Source organism: Bubalus bubalis, chromosome 4 (genome assembly GCF_019923935.1).
Source record: "Bubalus bubalis isolate 160015118507 breed Murrah chromosome 4, NDDB_SH_1, whole genome shotgun sequence".
NCBI classification, from domain to species: domain Eukaryota; kingdom Metazoa; phylum Chordata; class Mammalia; order Artiodactyla; family Bovidae; genus Bubalus; species Bubalus bubalis.
In genome coordinates this window covers 36,704,705-36,720,921 of record NC_059160.1, presented here as the reverse complement: position 1 = coordinate 36,720,921, position 16,217 = coordinate 36,704,705, and the positions used below count along the sequence as shown (strand labels likewise).

Here is a 16,217-nt window from a genome sequence, read left to right as displayed (position 1 = left end):
TGAAGCTCCAATCCTTTGGCCACCTGATGTGAAGAACCGACTCATTGGAAACAACCCTGATGCTGGGAAAAATTGAAGGCAGAAGGAGAAGGGAATGACAGAGGATGAGATGGTTGGATCACATCACTGGCTTGATGGACATGAGTTTGAGCAAGCTCTGGGAGTTGGTGATGGACAGGGAAGCCTGGCATGCTGCATCCTATGGGTTTGCAAAGAGCTGGACATGACTGAGCAAATGAAGTGAATTGTACTGAACTGTTTTAAACTGAGTACAACTTGCTGTTGCCCCATGGTGTCTACTGCTTCATATATGTGATTACCACCTTTTCTATATGTGACTCTCAGTAGGGCTGGATTTCTTTAAAAGCAATTTGTATGCATGTTAAGTCACTTCAGTTGTGTCCTACTCTTTGCGACCCTATGGACTGTAGCCCACCTGCGGGGCTCCTCTGTCTATGGGATTCTCTGGGCAAGAATACTGGAGTGGGTTGCCATTTCCTTCTTCAGGAAATCTTCCCCACCCAGGAATCGAACCAGTGTCTCTTATGTCTCCTGTATTGCAGGCAGATTCTTTACCACTAATGCCACCTGGGAAGCCCTAAAAGCAATTTAGTCAGATATTTTGATATAAAATAGACAAAGTCTATAATACAATTTGGTAGGAATTTAGCCATCCCTTTTGGAATGAGCAGGTATTATTACTGCATCACCCAAAATTCTGCTGTTTGATGGAAACCATTGGAATAAAGTGATTACTGTTGTATATTGGTATGCAAATTTATGTTTTATGAGGATAATGATTATGGAGGTGATGAATCAAATCAGAATTTCTGGACCTGAGTCAGTCCTGTTTGACTCCTCTCTGCAAAATGATTATCATGTTTACAATAGAAATAAACGGAAGTATCAGGTCACTGATCCAGTAAAAACTTTAATTCGTGTCAAAGTATCTTTAAATAGAGAAGTAGTTTTGTTTTGTTTTGTTTTTTAAGGTAAATTGGATCTTTTGTTTGTAATTCAATTTTATCCCCCGAGAAGGCAATGGCACCCCACTCCAGTACTCTTGCCTGGAAAATCCCATGGACGGAGGAGCCTGGAAGGCTGCAGTCCATGGGGTCACTGAGCGTCGGATACGACTGAGTGACTTCCCTTTCACTTTTCACTTTCATGCATTGGAGAAGGAAATGGCAACCCACTCCAGTGTTCTTGCCTGGAGAATCCCAGGGACGGGGGAGCCTGGTGGGCTGCGGTCTATGGGGTCGCACAGAGTCGGACACGACTGAAGCGACTTAGCAGCAGCAGCATGGGCTTTTCTTGCCTTGATTTTCAAGTAGCTGTACCAGGATTGTTGGGCTCTTACCTTCTGATGACTTAGGAACACGCCATGTTTAAAAAGCACAGTGTGTTCTTGTAAGCTTGTTTGTGCTCACAATGGTTCGAATCAGAGACCACTAGGAAAATATGCCTTCTTGAACAAATGGGGTTCATTACTCTTTGCACTCACACTGTGGGGAACTGTGGGTTATCTCAGTGAGCACGTGTTAGGAAGAACCTATTTTAGGGTTTGGGCTTATGCAGTTGATTTTGGGGATGACTTAAACAGGTGAAGCTTTGCTGTGTATAGGAATGCTGTGAGGATGAAGAGGTGTCTTAATACATTTTATCTATGGGCAGGGTAGGTGAGATCCATGTCCTTGCTAAAGAGGCAGTAGTTGCTCATACTTGGTAGAGGAGAACAGGATCATCATTTTTTTGTGGCTTGTACAATATTCACAATCTGTTGGTGTTCAGACATGGTTATGAAGTGGTGTTGTTTTGCCTAGATCACTCCAGTCATGAAGTGGCCTTATCTGGTGTTGCTGTTTTGTGAAATTGTCCATATTCACCAGGCCCAGCTCGAGTGTCAGGCCAGCTCCTAGCAACTCCAAGGCCTGGCTCATATACCAGGCCAGCTGTTGGATGTCAAGGACTGTTTTTCTCTTTGTCAAGGTTTATTTCTGTGATATTCTGTATGGCTTCTTGAGCGTGGTGTAGAGACAAGAGAGCTCTGCTTCAGCACCACCATAAACTTGCATAGCCTCAGACAAGTCAGGTAGCTTTCCTGAGACTCAGTTTCTTCACCGGTCTGATAGAATGAAGATGTTTGCCCTACATCCCTCACTTGCATGTCATGCGGATAAAATCAAAGCAGATGGATGGACAACTCATTGTGTAAAAGATGTCAGTAGGTTAAAAAAGTGTAAGTTGTTTCTCTTAAGAGGGCCTCATATCAAAGCTTCAAATTGTGTAGTTGAATTAAATCTTCTGTGCTCATCTTTTTTACACTCCATACCATTTGGAGATGCTATTGATGCTTCTGGGCAGAGATGAGGGGAAGAATATAGTGTGTGAAGGCTTATGGAGCCTCACAGAGCATATAAATAAGTAATCAATCCATGGTGAAGTTCACTCTTTGTGTTAATCAAGCCTTAGACTTGCTAGATTTTGTTTCTTTGTATTCTGAAGTACAGTTTCTCTCCACCTCCTAAGCACCCTTCTGTTTAAGCAGTGTTACTAGTGATACTTTAATTGCATACCACACAGGTGGATTTGCTTTTGCTGTAGAATTTTATGATTGGCTCTCATCTGTCATCTCAGAAGCACATCCAACTGGGACACTTGATTTCATTTTCTTTTCTCTCTAAAACCACTAGCTTGAGAGTAAATAAACCTGAGAATATGGAGCAGTAAAGCTAACAATATGGCTGCTCATTTTATACACCATTTACCACCTAGCAATAATGACGTTTCTGTCTAAGAAAGGAAACAGAGGAACATTTGGAGTGTAGCCTGTGAAAAATGAAATCTGTTTCCCAAAACAATGCTATCTCACCTCAGATCTAGGTTCCAGTAACACTGAATTCACTGTGACCATGCTAATTATTTTCTTTTCTAATTTTCCTTATGTTGCCTATTTAATATCCAGTTAATATTTTTCCTGTAATTCAGAAACCTTTATCAAGTGTTGCCTTCCATTTTTGAAGTTTCAAAGGTTAATGGATGGTGCCGCTGAAATGAGGCGGAGTGTGTCAGAGCTCCCATTAAGACCCAAATTGCTGTATTTATTCTACAAAGAAGCCTATTATTTCCAATCTTACAAATGTACAGCATCCACAGGGACCCTGTAAATATTGGAACTGTATCAAGCCCAGCTGGGAACCTGACAGTCATTAGTTTTTTTTTTCTCCGTGAAAGCCTGCATCTTTTCAGATGGCTCTTTGAAGGGGACTTTTTGGAGGATAACACCACCCATTTTCACTTACTTTATTTCTGTGGAATGTGATCTGATTTTTTGAGGGAATGTCTTTTGTCTGTGCTGGGGATTCTCAACCCCAGAAATCCTGATATATTAATATTTGGGTTAGATCATTCTTTGGTGTAGGGGCTGTCCTTTGCATTGTAGGATTTTTAGCAGTGTCCATGGACTCTTCTCACTAGATTCCAGGAGTGGCCTTCCTGTTCTCCCCCCACCCAAGTGTGGCAACTAAAAGTATTTCTGTAAATGACCAAATATCTCTTAGGAGCCAGATTGTCTTCCTTTGAGAACCATCAAAAACATACATGAAACAGAAATGTTCTAGGAAGCATGAAACTTTGCTGAAATAGACTTGAAACTTCTATAGATTTTTTTCTTTGGGGGTACAGATTCTGAAAGAAGACCCCCCCCAGTTCTTTGAGTATTACTATATATATTTTCATCAGTGGTAAGATGATAAGGAAAAGAAAGAAAAAAGGGGTCATATTAGGAATTCGTTTGAGAGCACTTGATTGCGAAGGAACCCTGGCAAGAGAAGCAGTGTTTGCAGCTTTAACTGGCAGGGTTGTGTCTGTTACATAAAGTCTGCAATGAGAGCCCCAGAGGGTCTGGACCAAGACACAGATGCCTGCACATCTTAGGCTGCAGTGGCTGTGCACAGGTCTGAATCAGCCCTGAAAACGCATACATTATTTCTTACCGAATGTCTCTGGCTCCTCACAGCAGAATCCCTACGTGATGTCTCTGCTAAAAATTCGATGACTCACAAATGAGTCAACAGAGAAGGTGTTACAGGAGGCTGCCTGCTGTTAAGCCCCGGCAGGGCCCCCGGGAGCTGGAGAAGCCAACGAACCATTAATATCCTCTCTGGCTTCCCACACGGGATTTTCGACTTACACAGTCTGAGAGACGGTGTGCCTTTCCTTCCAAGTGTAAATGCTAGTTTTCTAAAAGCCCAGCAGAATAGGTTAACATTCTGAGGCCCTGCATGCCCTAAATTGAGAGAGTTTGGGAGAACGAGCTGATGTTAAATTTAACACCTGTTTAAGCTCTGTTGTACTGTAATGTATTTTCATGATGCAAAGAGGGAGAGAAGTGTGCTTCTGTAATTCTCAGCAGGGAACTAGTGTTTTGGGGTCTTGTTTTTTCCTTTAAAAGAGATGTGGGTTTATAAACAAAAGCCACAAGCACATGATTTTGAACAAAACTGTTTTTGTATTATGGAAATAAAGCATTAATTTTCTTGTACATTGAAACTCAATCCATTCATTTAGAAATTGTATACTTATAACTCATTATTCACATTTCATTGTTTAAAAAATTCCAAAGGGCTAGCTTGAAGTTTGCTGTCAAACTGCTTATGACAGCTTGTTAAGCAAATTAACAGAGTATAAGAGATTAATAAACACAAAGGTTTAGACTACAGCACTGTTTTAAAAAACTTCTAAATGTGTTAGAAGCTCCTATTCCCAAATAAACAACTGTCATGCTTTTATAAATGGGACTTATCTGTTCAGTAAAGCTTTTTATCCCCAAGGACCTAAGCAGATGATTTGGGGATACAATATACATTCCATTTATCCTGTGTAATTAAAGTTAAACCACAGGTCTTAAATAGTATGAGTAATTTAAAGTGAGCTTTTAGTTAGTCCTAATAATTAGTGAGGTTTCTGTATGGCAAGGATTTTTATTGTTCACTGTTTAAGAGTGTCAAACTAGAGAGGTCTCTGATCACTCTTATCAGGATTCCACAGGGAAATATTACCAAGTGGGATATAGTAGAAAGTGGGGTTCAGCTGCTCATTGCTCAGAAGCCATTAAAGAGGCCAGGTTGGTAGAAACTGCTTTATTTCGGAGGCTGGCAACTGGTGAGGGATAGGGGGAGAGGACAGATGCCTGTCCAAAGCCAACTCCTCCCCGCCCCCAACCCTGTCCCCCTCCCCTCCCCGCCTCAACAGTCTGGAGGCAAGAGCTTTTATAGACAGAGGGAGGGGGCTACATGCAGAAACAGCACAGTCAGTCCAGACAGTCATCTTGAAATTGGTCACTGGTGGTCTGATCTATATCATCTTAATTGTTTTAAGTACAGTTAATCTTCATTTCCAAGGTTGCTTTGTTTCCATTTCTTTGAGGCCAGTTCTCTGAATTGTGGCAGCTTATGTCATGGCTACAGTTTGGTCATCATGTAGTTAACTTCTTCCACTCTGTGTGAGTTTCAGTATCTGCAAAACAGCTCACAGACTATGGCTCAGAATATTATCTATAGCCCTTGAGGAGGAACTAAAGGTCCTTGACTCTGCTTAATGGCTAAACTATTATTATTTGGTCTCCTTTGACTGGTTTCCTTTGTTTCTGCATGTTCTCACTTCTGTGATTAGACCTATTCTTAGGCTAAAGTTTTTCCATGGACAAAAGGCAGGCTGAGGACATGGGGGACAAGGACCATAGGGTCCTGCTCCATTTCAGTAGGAGGGCAGTCTCTAGGAACCTGGACCTGCTCTCCCTTTATGTGTCCAGAAAATTCATTTTATTAGCTTTTCAGAAGAGGAAAAAGGAGAGTGTAGACAGGAGGATTGACTCCACTAAATGAATTCATAAATGACTGATATATAATCACAAGGTCCTCTCTCAGCTCCCCATGCTTGTGCTCAGTCGCCTATTCGTATCTGACTCTTTGTGACCCTATGGACTACAGCCCACCAGGCTCCTCTGTCCATGGGATTTTTCTGGCAAGAATACTGGAGTGAGTTGCAATTTCCTGCTCCGGGGGATCTTCCCAACCCAGGGATTGAAGCTGCGTCCTCTGCACTGCAGGCAGATTCTTTACACTGAGCTACTGGGGAAGCCCTCTCAGTTGCTGAGTAGACATGAAGCCTTGGGGCAGTTAATGCATTTTCCCTGAAGGAAAGTCTCCATCAAAAGCTAAATTATGATGAGAAGGTTGGTGTGCAGATCGCACAGATCCCTTTCAGGGATATGGAATGCCTCCAGGAAGACTGGAGTACTAATTTGTTGCATCTACACTGGCCTACAGTGAGAGAAACTGTCAAATACTTGTTCATTGACTCTCCAGTATTTAGGGTACATGCTTATCTTCTGTTAATAAAACATTTCTTCAAATACGAAAGTGAAGTGTGTGAAAGTTCATTGCTCAGACACGTCTGACTTTTTGCAACACTGTGGACTCTAGCCCACCAGGCTCCTCTGTCCGTGGACTTTTCCAGGCAAGAATTCTGGAGTGGGTTGCCTTTTCCTCCTCCAGGGGATCTTCCCAACACCGGGACCAAACCTGGGTCTTCTGCATCGCAGGTGGATTCTTTACCATCTGAGCTACCAGGGAAGCCCTTCTTCAAATATGGTTCAATATAATTGATTAGATTTTATTTTCCTTAGCTAAAATTGTGTTTTAATTGTGGCTTTTTTTTTTTTTTTTTCCTACAACTGCCTGATCTCATCCGTTATTTCTGCATTCTTCCATTCTGAGGCAGTCTTCCCTCATGTGTATTAATAACACTCTTTATGTTGGTGGTTCTTTCTTTTGGCTGCAATAGCATTGCCAAATCCAAAAAAGAGCTCTTTTATAATATTTCTTTGTGATTGTAACTCTCCCGATCTATTTCTCCCCAAGTTTTCATGTTGTAATAAAAAAAGAATTTCGTTTTTTCCTTTTAGAATTAGCATTTTCTCTTCTTAAATCTACCATTCCTCTTTCTCTACCTTCTTCATCATAGTGATCTTTATCTTCAATATCAGATGTCACCACCATTTTCACTATTGAGAAGGAGTTCCTGGTCGCACATGGTACATTCTGCTGGGCCCTGTATAAGAGGATTGTGTAGATCTTCTTGAGACCTCGACTCAGTTATTTGGAGGTGGACAGAAGTGTGATTCCTGTGTTACCAGTACATTTCAGAGCCGCCAGGGAAAGCTACTTCCTTCATCCAAATCTTAGTATAATATCTGGATTTTCATGTTGAGTTGGATGGCAGAGATAATGAAACAGTGTACTTTTGAGTTGGTTAGTTGGTTCTTTTAGTCTTCCCTTCCTCCCTCCCTCTCCCCCTTCCTCCTCCTCTACCTCCCTGTCTCTTCCATCTTCCCTCCCTCCCCACTCTTTCCTTTCCTTTCTTCCTTCAACAGCTTTACTAAGTTGTTATTCACGTACCATAAGGATTCTCCTGTTTAGAAGTTACAGTGTTGTGAATCTGTAACCACTATCTAATTTTAGAACATTTTTTTAATCACCCCCACCAAAGAAAGTCTATATCTACTAGCAGCCCCTATCAACCCAGATCTACTGTCTCTGTGAATTTGCCTTTTCTGAATATTTCATATATGGAATTATACAATATATGGCCTTTTAAGTGTCTGGCTTCTCTCACTTAACATAATGTTTTCAAAGTGCATACATGTAGCATGTATCTGTATGTCATTCCTTTTCATGGCCAAATAATATTCCATTTGGTGCATGTACCATATTTTGTTTATCATTTGATGGGCTTTTGGCTTATTTCTGCTTTTCAGCTATTATAAGTGAAGCTGTTATGAACATTCATGTGCAAGTTTTTGCATGGTCATATACTTTCATTTCTTTTGGGTCGATACCTAGAATTAGAATTGCTGGTTGCATCTGTGCTAAGTCTCTTCAGTCATGTCCACCTCTGCGCGACCCTATGGACTGTAGCCTGCCAGGCTCCTCTGTCCATGGGATGCTCCAGGCAAGAATACTGGAGTGGCTTGCCATGCCCTCCTCCAGGGGATCTTTCCGACCCAGGGATTGAGTCCATGTCTCTTACATCTCCTGCATTGGCAGGCAAGTTCTTTACCACTAGCACCACCTGGGAAGCCTAGAATTGCTGGTTATATGTTTAATATTTTGAAGAACTACCAAACTCTTCCTAAGCGGCTGCACCATTGTGTGTTCCTCAGCAATATGGGGAGAGACTGAGTGTTACAGTCTCTCCACATCCTAACAGTTGTTATTGTCTGTACTTTGACAATAACCATTCTAATACATTTTCCTATTTAGTAATGAGGTTGAGCACTTTTGCAAATATTTCTTGGCCATTTTTCTGTCTTCTGTGGAGAAATGTTTGGTCTCATCATTTGTTCAATTTTTAATTGGGTTATTTGTCTTTACAACTGTTGAGTTGTAAATGTTCTTTTTATATTCTGGATACAAGTCCCTTATCAGATATATAACTTACAAATATTTCCTCTCAGACTGTGAACTTTTCATAGTTTTATTTATTTATTTATTTTCGGTTGTCCTGGGTCTTCATCGCTGTGCGGGCTTTTCTCTGGTTTCAGTGAGCTGGGGCTCCCCTCTAGTTGCGGCGTGCAGGCTTCTCACTGCTGCGGCTTCTCTTGTTGCGGAGCATGGGCTCTAGGGTGCGTGGGCTTCAATAGTTGCAGCTCCTGGGCTCTAGAGGATAAGCTCTATAGTTGTGGCACACACAGATTGGGGTTTTTTTTTTAAACAGGCATTTGTAAAGAGCATTTTAGATGCACAGCAAAATTCAGTGGAAGATACAGACAGTTCCCATATACCGCTGCCTGCACAAAAGTACAACGTCCCCTACTATGAGCATCCTTTACCAGAGTGGTATATTTATTACACTGGTTAACCTACCTTGGTGCATCATTATCACCCAAAGTCCATAGTTTACATTAGGGTTCACTCTTGGTGTAGAACTTTCTATCTCTCTGATTAAAGTATAATGACATGTATCCACCATAAAAGTATCATACAGAATAGTTACATTGCTTTAAAAATCCTCTGTGTTTTTCCTACTCATTCCCCTCCCATCCCTGGCAGCCACTGATCTTTTTACTGTGCCATAATTTTGCTTTTTCCAGAATATCATACTGCCATATATTTGAAGTCACACAGTATGTAGCTTTTTCACATTGGCTTTTTTCATTTTAACTATGCCTTTAAGGTTTCTTCATGTCTTTTCATGGCTTGATAGTTCATTTCTTTTTAGTGCTGAATAACATGCGATTGTTTGAATGCCCCACAGTTTATTATTCACTCACCTCCTGAAAGGTGTTTTGTTTGCTTTTATGTTTTGGTAGGTATAAATAAAGCTGTGATGCAAGCTTTTGTGTGGACATAGCTTTTCAGCTCCTATGGGTAAATGACAAGGAGCATGATTGCTGAATCATATGGTATAGAGTGTGTTTCATTTTGTGTAAAACCATTGGAATGTCTTCCAAAGTGACTGTACCATTTTGCATCCCCACCAGTGATGAATGAGAGTTCATGTTGTTCTACATCCTTGTCAGCCTTTGGTGTTGTCAGTGTTTTGGACTTTGGCCATTCAGTAGCTGTATATGGGATATCATTGCTGCAAGTGAGATCTAATTAGAGAATTTGCTATTCCCTAATGACATTTGATATTGATCATCTTTTCATATATGTATTTACCACCTGTATGTCATCTTCGGTGAGGTATCTGTTCAGGTCTTTTGCCCTTTTAAATATTCGATTAATTGTTTTCATATTATTGAATTTTAAGAGTTCTTTGTATATTTTGGATACCAGTCCTTTATTAAATATGTCTTTTGCAAGTATTTTCTCCCAGTCTGTGGTTTATCTTCCCATTCTTTTGACTGTGCCTTTCACAGAGCAGGAGAAATTTGTTTTCATGGAAGCTTGATTCTCAATCATTATTTTTCATTGAAAGTGCGTTTGGTGTCATATTTTTCTCACACATTCCTATTTTCCTTCTAGTGTCCACACTTCCCATTCCTTCCCTCATTTTGACCTTCTCATCCCAACTATTTTTCTTTCTTTAGACTCCTTCCCTCAACTGTCTTGAGAGTTGAAATACAGGAAATAAATGAAACTGTAGAAAGGCACAAAGGCTGCCTACATTTCAGTAGGGAATAATTAAAGACCAGTGTTTTCATGATGCAAAGGAACACATTTCAAGTAATAGAATTTCACTTGACTAGCTGCTGCCAGAGATTTATTTGGGAAGAAGTCTTTTTAGCTCACAGATTATCTATGAAGATCTTTCCCAAGCTTGAGATACCATGAGCCTAAGCTATAATGTTACCCAGGCTGCCTTCTTTCCTAGCTTACTTGTCTGGCAAGGCCATTTTTATTGGGTTATTTAAAGACATTTAGGTTTTCTTCTCTCAAGATGGGATGGTGTTTTGCCCTTCAAAGACTTTTGTTTTCAGTTCACAGATTTCCATGCCCTCACTGCAGATGACTGTGAATTGGGTCTTCTGACCCATGAGAATTTTTTCAGAAACCTTAAAGAAGGTTGTTCTTTGAAGAGTGACTCACTCAATGTCTAAGGGCTGCAGATCAGGCCTCTGGCTTTGGGTGATATGGATTGAGATGTCTAGTTAAATTTGGAGTTGAGCATTCACTGCTGCTCTCCTTCTTCCTTTTCCCCTCTCCTTTCCCCCTTTTTATTCCCTCCTCCCCATCTCGTTCCCTTCTTTCTCCTCTCCTTTCTCTTTCCTCCCCCTCTTTCTCCTCTGGTCCTCCCCCTCTCCATCCTCTTTCTTTCTCTCCTTCCCTCATCTTTCATCTCCTGCAGGTAACTGCACTCATCTCTTTGTTTAAATCAAATAATGTTCTTCCTCTTTCTCAAATTTTTGTTGTAAGATTAGCAAGAACAACCAAGGAATGGTTTGGGTACCCTGAGAAGCTTTGTGTAAATTCACAAGTGTAATTTGCTTACTGTTTTTGCATTTCCTTCTTTCCTATTTCCCTATACTTCCTTCTAATGTGTAGTAAGTTACCTTTTTTCTGATGAATAAACATAGTTCACACTTACTGGTAAGAAACAACTGTTACGGGGGTTAAACTACCTGGGGAGAGTTAGCCAGACTCCTATCTTCATTTAAGTTTGAACTTGGGTCTTTGTGGAGGGCCTGTAAGTGAAAGATGCCAAGAGCTACCAGGGACTGCTAGGCTGTGTGAGATTTAGCAGATAGCAATCCTGCTTCTACTTCAGACCCTGGCAGTTCCTCTGCCCATTTGTAGGTCAGTGGTGCTGCCAATTTGTGCACCATTTACAGAAGACACCAGCAAGAAATGGAAAGGATTTTCTGATCCAAGGAAAATGATGCTCACAGCCTTGGGATGGTGCTTTAAGGGAACATTTTGGAACGATCAGGTGTAGTACTACATTGCCATGGTGACCTTGAAAGCAAAGCTTGTCTTTGGATATGAACTGCTCTCATTTACCTTCAAGCATCCCTTCCCTCTTGTATTTTCTTTCAACTTCCTTTGATGGTACAATGACAGCCGTCCTCTCTTATATTCAAATTTAGTTGATTTAATAAATATGTAGAAGTATTACCAAGCTTATATTATAATTGCTGTATCCCGTTTTGGTTTTCTTATACATCATATCCTTCCATGGGACATAGGAACTTGGGGAAGTGCAAGAGAAAATGCATAATCATCAGTCTTGTGGTGTTCTCTGCTTAAAATAGTAGGGATGTAGTGGAAATATTGGCTGAGTTTCATCATAAAGGCTTCTATTCCACTTGACTTCACTTTATTTGACATTATAGTATCTTTTGGGATCTTATAGAATAGCCAGTGAACTGAATGGGAATCCTGCTGTTGATTCCCCTTCACTCCAAGTTAATATCCCAGTGGTGTTTTAGGGATTAGGCAGGAACTCTGAAACACGTCCATGCTTCCAGTTTATGACGTCTAGATGATTCGGCACAGTTTCTTCTGTGTTTTTGTTTGCTTTGTTTGGCTGAGCTGTCTTCGTTGTGGTGTGTAGGTTTTCTCTAGTTGTGGAGCACGGGCTCTAGAGTTTTCAGGCTCAGTCAGCGCAGTGCAAGGGTTTAATTGCCCTCAGGCATGTGGAATCTTAGTTTCCGGACCAGGGATTGAAATCCACATCATCTACATTGGAAGGCGGATTCTTAACCTCTGGACCATTAGGGAAGTCCCTCTGTGTTTGTTTTAAATGTGGAATGCTCAAAATTACTACTGTGAAAATAGGTTTACTATCAGGGAAGGGCCATAACTATTTTGACTGTTGCTGCTTTGATAATTTGCCCAGCTGAAGTCCTCTGGAGTATGTGAACTGGAGTGTGTGAACTAGGCATCACTATAATCCAATGAAGAAATACATGCAAATTTCAACTTCTCTCCCAGTTTAGTAACAAATCTAATAAAAGTAAAAAACATTCTACCACCTCAACAGAGAGATGGGGATCTTCCAGCTTCAAAGAAGAAACGCCAGGCAGGGGAGAAGATCATGTACACTTTGGTCTCAGTCCCGCATGGAAATGACATTGCGTCGCTTTTCGAACTGGATGCCACGACTCTTCAGAGAGCAGACTGCCTGGTTCCAAGGTAAAAAAAAAAAAAAAACAACACAAAAAAACAGGTTAAACAATAATGTCCCTTTGAATAATTTTACTAGTTGGTAAGGAATTAAAACCATAATTTTAATCTAATTTTTGTGACAGCAAGAGAGCAAGTATAAGTGAGAAACAAGTGTGTAAAAAATCATGCCTCTTTTATGAGTAGATTAACATGGTTGTTCTATTCTTAAAAATAAGTAAGAAATTATGCAAAGTTCATAAGAATTATTTATTTCTACTACTCGGATGTCCCGTGGTTACTAAAATGAAAAACAATCTAGAAGCATTTCCGTTAATACTTACGGCATTTTTATAGTCCAGTAAAAATTAATTTTAAAATACTTATGACATTTTTATTCTGTCAAATTCCAGATTTCATTCATTTATTTATTTATTTGTCCATTTGTTCATTTATTTAGTCATTGAGTCAACAAATCTTTACTGAACATTGATTACCTCCCAGGCATTGCCCTTGGCATTGGGAGGACAACTTTGAGCAAACTGGTGATGAACTTAAATTCAAATGGGAGAGAGAGGTAATAAACAAATAAGCACAAACTATAAGGTCAGGTAATAAAAATGTTTTGAAGAAAAATTGAAGCATATGGAGAGTTCTATTATTAGGTATGAGACCTCTCTGATTTAGGACATTTGAGAAAAGATCTGAATGATTTGAAAGATCAAGCCCTCTCCATCTGGGAGAAGTGTTTCAAGTAGCAGGAACATGAAATGGAAAAATATTGAAATTTGCTAGCTGTGCTGAAGGCCCAGCTAGGAGACAAGAAGACCTAAATGAAGAGGGGGAAGGAGGATTGTTAATGAGGTAATTGGTAACTTAGAATATTTTACATTCTTTTGTTTGGATTTGATGAAGTTTTTTTTTTTTTGGCCCACAGCTGTCTACCTTCCAACAATAGCACTAGGATGCAATCTCTAGATGCGTAGAGTTTTGCCTTTATTATTAAGTTTAATGGGATTGTTCTAAATTGTCCTTGATCCAGCATGCTTGTCCTTGGCCTTGGGCAGATCGCAGTGGTTAGACTGAATGTACATGCTCAAAATGCAGACGTTATTGTGCAGGTTACTTTCAGAGAAGATAAAAAGCTGCTCTACTAACACTGCTGGAAATCACTGCTCCTTGGGCTTCCTGGGCTGTTCCACAGCTGTTCTCACTCATGAGATATGTAGCTGAGTCTATGGTCACACCACCCAGAACATGCCTGATCTTGGAAGCTAAGCAGGGTCAGACCTGTTTGGTACTTGGATGGGCGAAATGTAGCTGAATCTTGGCCTTGCATGAGCCATTTCTCTTTGGGCTACCAACAGAGATCTGTAAAGAGATCCACACTGAAGGTTTGACTTGATGCAAGTCTCTGACCTTCTTTTCTGAGTATGGCATCTTAATAAATCCTTGCTCTGACTACTCACTTTAGATTTTAACAGCAAACATAGAGTCCTTCTTGAACTCTAACCAAGAAAATTTGCTTAAGAAAAAGGTAGAAAGATCTCACTATATAGACAAGCCCCAGAGCCTTGCTCTATATGGCAGGGTTCATCTATTATTATTCAGAGCTGCTGAAGCCCTTCTCATTATGGAACAGATTTTTGTATTAACGTATTCTTTGTCATTAGTTGTTTTAAAGCTTCTGCTAATGAACACTTAGTAATAACTACTATTGTAATATAACTCTGGAGCTCTTGCTGTGTGCTGAGCACTCTGTCAAGTTCTTTATAAATATCCTGGCAGCAATTCTAACAGATCAGAACTAAAGACTAGCTGTGCTGTGTGTGCTTAATCGCTCAGTAGTGTCTGACTCTTTGCGACCCCATAGCCCACCAGGCTCCTCTGTCCGTGGGATTTCACAGGCAAGAATACTGTAGTGGGTTACCATTTCCTTCTCCAGGAGATCTTCCTGACCTACGTACGGATTGAACCCAGGTCTCCCACATTGCAGGCGAATTCTGAGCCACCTGGGATGAACTAGTTAATGCCTTGCTTTTCATGTCAGCTTTAAATTGGAATCACCTGTGCAGCATTTTGCCCTTTATGCTCTGACCACACGAAGACCAGTGAAATCACTTGGAGATCTTTAAAAAGTACTGATGCCTTCTCTGAGTCCCAGACATTCTGATTTAAATAATGTGCAGTGCAGCCTGGGCAACAGGCTGTAGAAGCTTTTCTGGTGACTCTAATGTGCAACCAGGTTGGGGAACTACTGGCTTAGCGTGACTAGGTTGATCAGTCAATGTCTAGCTCATGAGGTGAAATTTGATCCTGAAGTGTGTGAATCTGCAGTCTGTACTCTTAACCACTATGACGCATACCTTCGTCTTTTATTTTTATTTATTTAAAAGATTTTTTTGATGTGGATCATTTTTAAAATCTTTATTGAATTTGTTACAATATTGCTTCTGTTTTATGTTTTATTTTTTTGGCCTTGAGACATGTGGGATCTTAGCTCCCCAATCAGGGATCAAACCCATACCCCTGCATTGGAAGACAAAGTCTTAAGCCCTGGACTGCCAGGAAGTCCTCCCGACGTCTTCATATTTTAGACATTCAAATTACATCAAGATTCTAAGAAAGGATTTTTGTGGTGTAAGTCCTAAGGAGTTATTCATTTCTAGAATTGTTAGAAATTGCAAGTTATTATGGCTCAAGTGTGGCCTTATTAGTTTGGAACTCAGCCATCTAGGTTGACTCCATAAGCATCTATAGGAAAAGTGCAGGGGTAAGACTAGGGGGAACGACCATGGAGCTGGTCGTTCTCCAGCTATGGCCCCACTTTCCAGATGCTAAAAATACAATGGTGAGGATCAGTTCAGTTCAGTTCAGTTCAGTCGCTCAGTCGTGTCCGACTCTTTGCGACCCCATGAATCGCAGCACGCCAGGCCTCCCTGTCCATCACCAACTCCTGGAGTTCACCCAGACTCACGTCCATCGAGTCAGTGATGCCATCCAGCCATCTCATCCTCTGTCGTCCCCTTCTCCTCCTGCCCCCAATCTCTCCCAGCATCAGAGTCTTTTCCAATGAGTCAACTCTTTTCATGAGGTGGCCAAAGTACTGGAGTTTCAGCTTTAGCATCATTCCTTCCAAAGAAATCCCAGGGCTGATCTCCTTCAGAATGGACTGGTTGGATCTCCTTGCAGTCCAAGGGACTCTCAAGAGTCTTCTCCAACACCACAGTGAGGATAATTGAGTCCAAATGACATCTCCTGTGTAATTCCATGCAGAAGATAAGTGGTATCACAGAAGTATTACAGCACTGGACCTTTGCTGATTATTTGGACAATGACTGGACCTTTGCTCTTCTAGATTTTTGAAACTCAGTCTCTATCTACTTTTATGAATGAGCAGAATCATGGTGTTTGAGACTAAATCTCTTTCCCTGAAGCCTTTGTTGTTGTTGTTGTTTTTTGAGTTTCTCTTCTTGGCCTTAATGCTTTCTGCCTTGTGTTATAGGGATTTATCTTATCTTTCCTGCTGAACTTCTTGCAACTTGAAGGCAGAGAACTTACCACAATGGTTTTCTTTTAATGGACGCTTTATTCATTTTAAGAAAT

General features: G+C 40.7%; 1 protein-coding gene across 2 annotated transcripts in view; it reads left to right on the top strand.

The window, feature by feature from the left end:
• ITPR2 (inositol 1,4,5-trisphosphate receptor type 2) overlaps window positions 1–16,217 on the top strand; it is a 589,849-nt gene that overhangs the window by 160,662 nt on the left and 412,970 nt on the right. For both annotated transcript variants that reach the window (XM_025285009.3, XM_025285008.3), the window contains one exon: window positions 12,490–12,641. In XM_025285009.3, the coding sequence (XP_025140794.1) occupies window positions 12,490–12,641 (152 nt within the window). The remainder of the gene's footprint in view (window positions 1–12,489; window positions 12,642–16,217) is intronic.